This window comes from Microtus ochrogaster (genome assembly GCF_000317375.1).
Source record: "Microtus ochrogaster isolate Prairie Vole_2 chromosome 14 unlocalized genomic scaffold, MicOch1.0 chr14_random_2, whole genome shotgun sequence".
Lineage (NCBI taxonomy): Eukaryota > Metazoa > Chordata > Mammalia > Rodentia > Cricetidae > Microtus > Microtus ochrogaster.
In genome coordinates, this window is record NW_004949097.1 from 11,510,359 (window position 1) to 11,519,062 (window position 8,704).

Sequence of the window (8,704 nt, forward strand, 5' to 3'; positions counted from 1 at the left end):
CCACCACTGAACACTCTGCCCACATGGCTGGAGGCACACACCCACCACTGAACCCAGGAAAGGACGCCCAGACTGACTTACCCGCCCATCTTGCAGTCCCCAGTTCCACCTTTCCAGGCTCTGACATATTTTGGATTGGCCCACAATGACACTGGATTGAATGTTCCACCAGAAAAATAAGATCCCACGGGGCTCAGGATCACAAAGAGCTGGGCTTTGGATGGCTTCTTGACTCCAAGAGACGGCTGTAATAAAGATAAAGACACCTCTGTAACAGGCAGTGAGACGTCCTTTGTAAGCCCAGAATAGACTGTGTCCCCCTCCCAGAAGGGGTACCCAACCAAAGCCTTTTAAAGAAAACACCGACTATGAGTATCTAGGTTTGGGGATGAGAAGGACAGGACAGGATGGGACACGGGATGGCTCAATGGGTAAAGCGCTTGCTGCCAAGCCTGAAAACTCAACTAACTGGAACCTGATCCCTAAACATCACAGGGTAGAAAGAAGAGAACTGACCTCCATAAGCTGTCCCCTGACCTCCACATACATGGTATGGCGTGCACATTCCTCCAGCCCCACCCTGCACACACACAAAATAAATAAATGTGAATTTAAAAAAACTTTAAGCTTCATTTTTGGTTTTTTCCTGAGTTATGGCTCTTTTCCCAGCCTGCTGGGCATCCAGAACATGTGAGGGCAGTGAGCAGGGAGTAGACATAGAGAAGGAGCCTGCAACCATGCCTACCTGTAAGGCAATAAAAGGCAGCAGATGGGGTAGCTTTTCTAGACAGAGATGACAGACAGGAGAAATAACATCAAAAGGACAGGAGACCTCGCATCATGAACGGGGAGCTGGAGAGGTGGTCCAGCAGCTAACAGCACTGGCTGCTCTTGTAGGGGACCCAGATTCAGTTCCCATCACCCACATGGAGGCTCACAGCTCTTCATAATGCCACTGCCAGTGCATTATGTTCATAGTGCCCTCTTCTGGCCTCCTCTGGTACTGCACACACACAGCATACATACACACATGCAGAAAAACAACCTTGCACATAAAATAAAAATAGTCTTTAAAAAAGAAATGAATGAAAGACAGAGGACAGACAGCCTTTTCTATGAATACTGGAGACCTACAGACTCCTCCAGCACAAGGGAGGATGTTAACTCGGGCCTGTGGATTATTAGAGACTGAAAGTAACTGAGGCAGTGTGTCCTAAAGGGAGAATGGTCTGTTTCCAGTGAGCTATGCAGCGCAAGACCTCAGGAACAGACAACCAACCAGGATTGCCTGCAAGAGGTGCTAACTGCAGCCTGATCTGCTGGCGTCACCGAGGATAGCAGCCATGAGAAGCGACAGTGATGGGGCGGGGGTTTATTGACAAGCTGATGCTGGCCTATCAAGCTGCCATTTGCTTGCATTCCATCGCACCTGCTCTACTGTACACTGTCTGTCTGTCTGTCTGTCCGGGCCCCCTCATTAAGAACCAGATGGTGGCTGGGTGACAGTTGTTAGGATTCAGGCATTATGCTGGCCCCTATCACCTGGCAAGATAAAAACAGGCAGTACCCTGGCCAACTTAGGGTCCTGGGGCTGCTTCATCACTACCTAGGTATGCGGGTGCAAAAGGTCCCTTTAAGAGACAAGCTCCGCCCATCCCCCCTTACCCTGCTCCAGAGGCAGGTTGCTCCTAGCTTCTTCCTCTCCAAATATTTCTCCTTCTCTCTTCCCTCCCTTCACCCTTCTCTCAATAAACCCCTTACTTAAGCTCTGCCTGCATGGTGTACTTGCCTCTCTCCTGCTCCTGGCTCCAAGGTCATCTCTCACAACAGCACTTTAGCCTTTAACCCCAGCACTTGGGGCAGAGGAAAGATGGAACACTGAGTTCAAAGCCAGCTTGGGCTATAAAGAGAGTTCCAGGACAGACAGGCGGAAATCCCTGTCTTGGGGGGGGGGGGAGAACCAGATGGTAAATATCTGTAAGCCTTGGGAAGCGTCTGTGGGCTGGTGGTGAGGTAGCTTATTTGCCATATAAGCCTGACTACTTGAGGTCAATCCCCAGGACCAATGTTAAAAAGCCAGATAAGGTAGGATGTGTTTCTTGTCCCTGCACTCCTACAGTGAGGAGACAAGAGTAAGCCGGCTAGCCTGAAGCACAACACAGCAGCCAGATCCGCCTCAAAGAAGTGAAATGAGAAGGGACTTCAGAAAACTGGCCAGTTTGTTGGCTTACCTGTACTACTGGGCCATGATGAATGCACACATGCTTGTGTGCATGCTTGTGCGCGTGCACTCACACACGTTACACGAGTTTGAATTGGTCTTATTAATAATAAAAACCTGGAGCCAGATATCGGGGTAAATGCTGAAAGATCAGAGAGACACAGGAGCATCCGTGGCCCCTTAAGAACCTTTGGGATGGTCTGGGTTTTGCTGCTGTTGGTTTGGTTTGGTTTTGGGGGTGGAAGTGGAAGAAGCTGTCTCTCTGCACAGCCGATTACAACCTCACTGACTTTCTATGTTAGTGGTTGAAGAAGTGATCTCTGGCTTCCTGCTAGCGTCCCCTGCCATTAAGGACTCTCTCTGTCCGGAATCATGGGCCTAAATAAACTTCCTTCTCTAGGTTGCCTTGCTCACCGTATTTTATCACAGCAAAAAAAAGCAACCAATACAATGATAAAGACTCTGAGTAAACTGAAGATACAGTATGCTACCTGCTCGCTGACGCCCACATCTAGCTTCTAAATTCTGAACGAACTGTATTTCTGATGTATAATCTAATAGGTCTTCGTCATCTACCACATGAGTTCTGGGACTCCTCAATGAGTTTCCACGCATCAGTGCAATTTGCGCTATATTTAAAAAGTAACAGTCACCTAATAGGATAAATTTTTTTCTGTACTGAATTTTACCTAGTTTATGCTGAGGACGTAGACTCGTGGCAGGGCACATGAAGCCCTCTAGATTTCAAGAGCAGCACAAAAACAGAAGCAAATTTCACTTTCCAAGTCCGTTTGCATGTATTCCACCAGGTGGCGGCAGAGAGCGCAGACAGAAGGAGAAAGGCGGATTCATTCAGCATCTCCATCAAATGTGCCTCTAGAAAAGGCATCCTGATGAATCATTTCATTCATATCTGTATCCTTAGCAACAGCTGAGTTATACATTTGGAGTTTTCAATGCTGGCCAAAGCTGTGTGTGAGAATGTAACTTCGTACCTTCTAAAACCGAAACCAGGTCCACGACACCCGAGTGTTCCTCTGTGGATCACAGCTTAGGAAACTTCTGTCATTTACATTCATTGCCTTTCCATGAAAAGAACTCGTTGGGGGAGGGGGAGGGATCTGGCTCTTGTAGAGGACCCGAGTTCAGTTCCCAGCCCCACAAGGAGGCTCCCAACTGGCTGTAATTCCAGTTCTAGGAGATTCAATGCCCTCTTCTGTCCTCAAATGGGCACAGTACCCACGAGCTCAGATAAACACACACAGACAAAACGCTCACAGACAAAAAATGATTATATCTTCCAAGAACTCACTGACTCTGCTGGGGAGAAAGTCTCAATTCCACTTCAGTACTGAGCATGCGTCAAATGCCACTCTGGCTCTGTGAAGGAGCTAGGTGACAGACAGGCACTTCCCCCTCAAGGTCCCTAACACCTTGGCTTCACTTGACACTTCTACAGTGAAAATCAATTTGAGCCCCATGCTCCTTGTCAGAGAGTTTTATAGTGCTGTCAATCAATGACAGTGACAGAATCCTGGGAAGGTAAAACTGGGTGTCTGATTAACTAAAACAAAAGCCAGCAGCTGAGGGGCTGTCTGATTCTCTTGGGGACATTTTTGTTTTGACTTTGAAAAACAGGGTCTCATCATGCAGCCAAGGCTGGCCCCAAACTCAGAGCAGTCCTCCTGCTTCAGCCTCCCAAGGACTGTGATCATAGCACCACACCTAGCTCCTCCTGGGGGGGGGGTGTTTCTGGGGAGATGCTGGGAGTTTCACACTGGGTAAGTATGGTACCACTGAGCTACACCCCAGGCTGCTCAGAACAACAGCAGACTCTGTATCCTCAGATAATCTGAATAAAGAATGGGGAAGGCTGTAGTATTTCACGTGCTTCAAGAGACCTCACTGAGGCTGAAACACTAATGTCTTTATATGTTTATATATGTAAGTGTACACAGAGAGGGGGAGAGAGAAGGGGAGAGATCTTTTATTTCACAAGCTAAGGCTCCACAACACGGAAGCCCCTCTGCGCTCTGCATAGAGGAACGGCACGGAGGTGTGATGCCAAACAAAGCCTGCTTCTTTCTGGGTCACCCAGAATTGCTTCACGGAAAGGCAGGATGTCACTGGTTATTTGAAGGATGGCAGAAAAGAGCCAGTGAGCTGAGAAATTCCATTAGGAACAGTGCGGCCTCAGAGGCAGAGAGCTTAGCGGCCTGGGGGGCAGGGGACTGCAGGACAGACAGCACCAACCAATAGTGCGGCCTCAGAGGCAGAGAGTACAGAAGCACGGCGTGTGTGTGTGTGTGTGTGTGTGTGTGTGTGTGTGTGTGTGCGTGCGTGTGTTGTGGGGAGGAGGATGCAGGACAGACAGTTCTAACCAGAAAAGCAAACCAAAGCAAAGGCTAAGGCCTGGGACCAGAAGGGGCTGAAGCCTGTCAAAGAGACCAGCTTGCCTTCTTTTTCAACCAGAGACTGCTTTTCTTTTTTCCTTTGAGACAGGGTTTCTCTGTAGCTTTGGAGCCTGTCCTGGCACTAGCTCTTGTAGAACAGGCTGGCCTTGAACTCACAGAGATCTGCCTGCCTCTGCCTCCCAAGTGCTGGAATTACAGGTGTGCACCACCACCGTCCGGCTAAGAGACTTCTTTTTAAAAACAGTTTTGAAGTTAAAGGAGAAAATGGAGCTGGCATGTATCTGTCATCCAAACACTTGGGAGGCTGAGGCAGGGCCAGCTCAGCTGCAGAAGAGTCTGGGCCTACACAGACCTTTGAAAAGAGAAAGAAGGACTTAGGGCTGGAAAGATGGCCAGGGAGAGGGACAGATGCAGGTACTCTGTTCAGTTTCCCTTTGATTCAGGTAGGAACCCAGGATTGTCCACACCCTGGGGTGGCTCTCCCTCAAAGGTACACCCTCACAGACACACACGCCCGGATATGTGTCTCCTAGGTGACAAATCCAGTCAGGCTGACAGTGACACAGGGCCTCTAAGGCCAGGCATTACACCATGTGAGGTCACAGAGTAAATCCCTCCATCTGGACGAGGGTCTTTGTAAAGAGAAAAAGACACTAAAATTCTCTCCCTAACTGGCAGACAAAGGGAGGCCTCACCAGAAGCCGGCCATGATGACATGGAAAGCTCAGGGCTAGCAATCAGTCTTGATCAAGAGAAGGCAAATATCACCATGCCTTTCACTTCAGTTAGTCCTGGGCGAACTACTACAGTAACCAATTTGATGGTGGCAAACTGTCACCCGCAAACCTAAAATACCTATTGTCTCATCTTTCACAGGAAAGATGGCCTCGACAATAGGGAGGATGCGTGGAGCCATGAATGTTGGGACTGGAGTGGGGGGTGGGGTGGGCTGGGGGAAGGGATGGGGTGGGGTGTCATTCAAACCACATTCTGAAAGAAGCAGGCTGGAGGCTAAGCTGAGCAACAGTGCCCAGCCAATGACATTTGGGGACACACAAGAAGGCCCAGTGAGGAGGAGGGCAGTTGCTGCCAAACCTAACTGCCCGTATGACATCCCCAGAACCCACACAGTAAAAGGAAAGAACCTGAAGGGACCCTAGGCAGCCAGGGCCTGACAATCATGGCCCTGGAAGATCTTGTCCCCTCTCCCCCAATCCCCTCAGCCCTGCTAAACTGTAAGCCACAAGGCCTATTCCCTCACTTGGCCACCTCCTCTTCCTAAGGCTGGCTAAACAAAAGCCCCCTTTTGGCTGCCTTAATTAACATGCCCTATCAAAATTGAGCACTTCATCCTAACTCAGGGTTTCCCCTTTTACCCATTTGCCTATGGGCCACGTCTGTCTCCTCCCGATTCAGAGGCGTCCTTTGTGCCCCTGTACCACCCACCCCCTGGACAAACATCCCTGCCCCTTCTCCCTTGTTCTTTTCCCCTTCTCCCTCCACCTCCATCTCCTGTCTTTGTCTCTCATCCCTGACCTCTGTCCCTCTGGGGTAAATAAATCTCCTTTGTGCTAAGAACTTGGTTTGGGGAGCCTTGTGCTCCCAAGGGCTCCTTCAGAACTAACTCCCAAGATGTTCTCTGCCTCCACACGCACTGTGGCACACACACGCCCACTCACGTACAATCAAAAAATAAATGCATGGCTTTTTAAAAGACTTTTGAAATCACAAAAGAGTCAGGTTTACCTCGGTTCCGATAAACGTGGGGCGGATGTAGAGACTGGCAGAGGTGGAGTAGGGGACCCACTCTCGGTCTATCTGTATGAGCTGCAGAATGCATTCTAGAAGCTCCTCCTCGTCAAACACCTGAGCAGACAGAATCTCCAGTGAATGCCAGCAGAGCACACAAGGCAGACAGAAAACTCAGTTTCCAAGGCCAATCCGTATTACAGTCCCAACTGGCTCCTTCAACAGACATTTTTTATTCGTTCATTCTCCCCCAACATGAAACATCATGAAAGGAATCCGTAATAAATGCAAAGAGAAAAAAAAAAGAGAACCTGAATCCCTTTGGCAAAATAAAAAATTAAGTAAGTATGAATTATTCATAAGGAAAAGATAAAAAGTTAAATCCCCTGAGGCTCTAGATGGCGCAGCATGTAAAGCCATGTTTCCCCAAACCTGATGGCCCGAGTTGATCCCAAGAACCCACATGGTAGAGAGAAAGCAAAGTTGTCTTATGATCGCCACACTTGCCCCCCCACCCAAAGAAACAAACAAACAAATGAAATTTTTATTTAAAAAAGATCAGATCCCACTTAGCATGCTCATACATCAGTTATAATTAGGTTTTACACTCAAATGTAACAAATAAAGACTTTTATTTTAAAATGGGCATCTGTGACCTCTTATCTTAAAATCCAATTGGATTTTATACTCAAATCTAACAAAACATTATGACTTCTATTTAAAAACTGACATCTGTGACCTCACATTCTTAATTATAACTGAATATTATGAACAAGTAGAACAAAATATTTAGATGATATCGGCAACTTTAATGTTCAAAACAACTTCTTCCCCAGGAAACATAAAACACAAACCACAAAGAAAAATAAAGATAAAATTTGCCTATTTGAAACTTAAGGACTCCTGGTTTTTTGAGACTGGAAGACGCTAGTGAGACACCCGTAAGGAAGGGCGCCAGGGTAGGCCATGCCATCCTGAACATGGGTCAGACAGACAAGGGGCCAATTCCTCAGGGGACAGGGACGTCTCCATACCCCACAGGGGACAGACAGGCTTGGTAAAAGGCTCAAGCGGTTTCCAGGCAGCTGCAGGCCAGAGAGGGACACACAGAGACCTGATGAGTGACATTGGGTTGAACAGCACCGCCGGCTAGCAGAAAGGTGACCTCTACACCTGATCGCAGCACAGGGCTGACCAGCCACACTGGTAACCAGTGTCAACAAGTCAGGTCGTGGGTGCAGCCGGTCAGAGATGAAGTTTAATCAATCCCATGAATACCTAGGCTAGGAAATCAAAGAAACGTAAGCCCACTTTCTTGCCCTCCTGAGCCACCTTGGCTAAGTGGTTTGCTCTCCCCAGGGTGGTCTTAATTTTCTTCTCTATACAAAGGCACTAAAATTTACAATAAATGCCTTAAGACGGCTCAGCAACCGATGTGGCCCTTGTAAGGAGTCCTCTAAACTTACCGGAAGTACCCTGCCTATATAATAAAGTCAGCCTTCATACAATCTGTTGAAAACCTGATGCAATTATTCAAGAAGGATTCCTGTCTTGTTTTGTTCGATACAAGACCAGAACAAATCATGAAATGGAAGGTACCAATAGATGCACATACCGGCAAAGTGGTCCTCACGGCGGATCGGTACATTCTCTTCATGTTGAGGTCTGGTCGAAACAACCGGATCTTGTTATCAACTCCCCGAAAAGCCTTCAAGCCTTCAAAGAGCTGCGGGAAAGAGTAGGGTGTCAGCAGGTGACTGAAGACAGTCTGAGTGGCTGTTGACAAAGCGTGCTAGAATGGCTGGAATGGAGAGGGGAGGGGAAAGGGGGAGCGATGGGGGAAAGAAAGGGAGGAAAGGGGCCCTCTCGGTACTCAACCTGATAGCAATCAGGAAGGAAGATCCAAACATACTGATACCACCTCACCTGCTCCTGGCCTGGAGCTGAGTATGTACCTTTTGCAGGTTAAGGAAGAGAGGGAGGAAGGGAGGGGAGGGGAGGAAGAGAAGGAGAGGAAGGGGAAGAAAGGAGGGGAAAAGCCAACTGCTAGTCTAGGTTTTTGAAGGCAGCCTTTCCTCAAGGTCCTGCTCAGGAAAGACTGTTCTGTAACAGTCCCTGCACCTGATGGGGACTTAAGTCACACACGCCAGAATTTCTTCCCAACAGTAGGTGCCAAGCTTCACAGAGGATGAACAGCTGCAGGGATGACCACTACCCTCCACTGTCCTCCAGGGTGATCACAGGGTGACCACTGCTCCCCACTGCCCTCCAGGGTGATCACAGGGTGACCACTGCCCCCCACTGCCCTCCAGGGTGATCA

The 8,704-nt window shown here is 48.5% G+C and overlaps 1 protein-coding gene across 3 annotated transcripts in view; it reads right to left on the reverse strand.

The window, feature by feature from the left end:
* The window catches only part of Bcat1 (branched chain amino acid transaminase 1), a 75,403-nt gene that overhangs the window by 24,560 nt on the left and 42,139 nt on the right, over positions 1–8,704 (reverse strand). For all 3 annotated transcript variants that reach the window (XM_005364586.2, XM_005364585.3, XM_005364587.3), the window contains exons 4-6: positions 8,000–8,110; positions 6,382–6,501; positions 82–245 (exon numbers count right to left, since the gene is read on the reverse strand). In XM_005364586.2, coding sequence (XP_005364643.1) covers positions 82–245; positions 6,382–6,501; positions 8,000–8,110 — 395 coding nt within the window. The remainder of the gene's footprint in view (positions 1–81; positions 246–6,381; positions 6,502–7,999; positions 8,111–8,704) is intronic.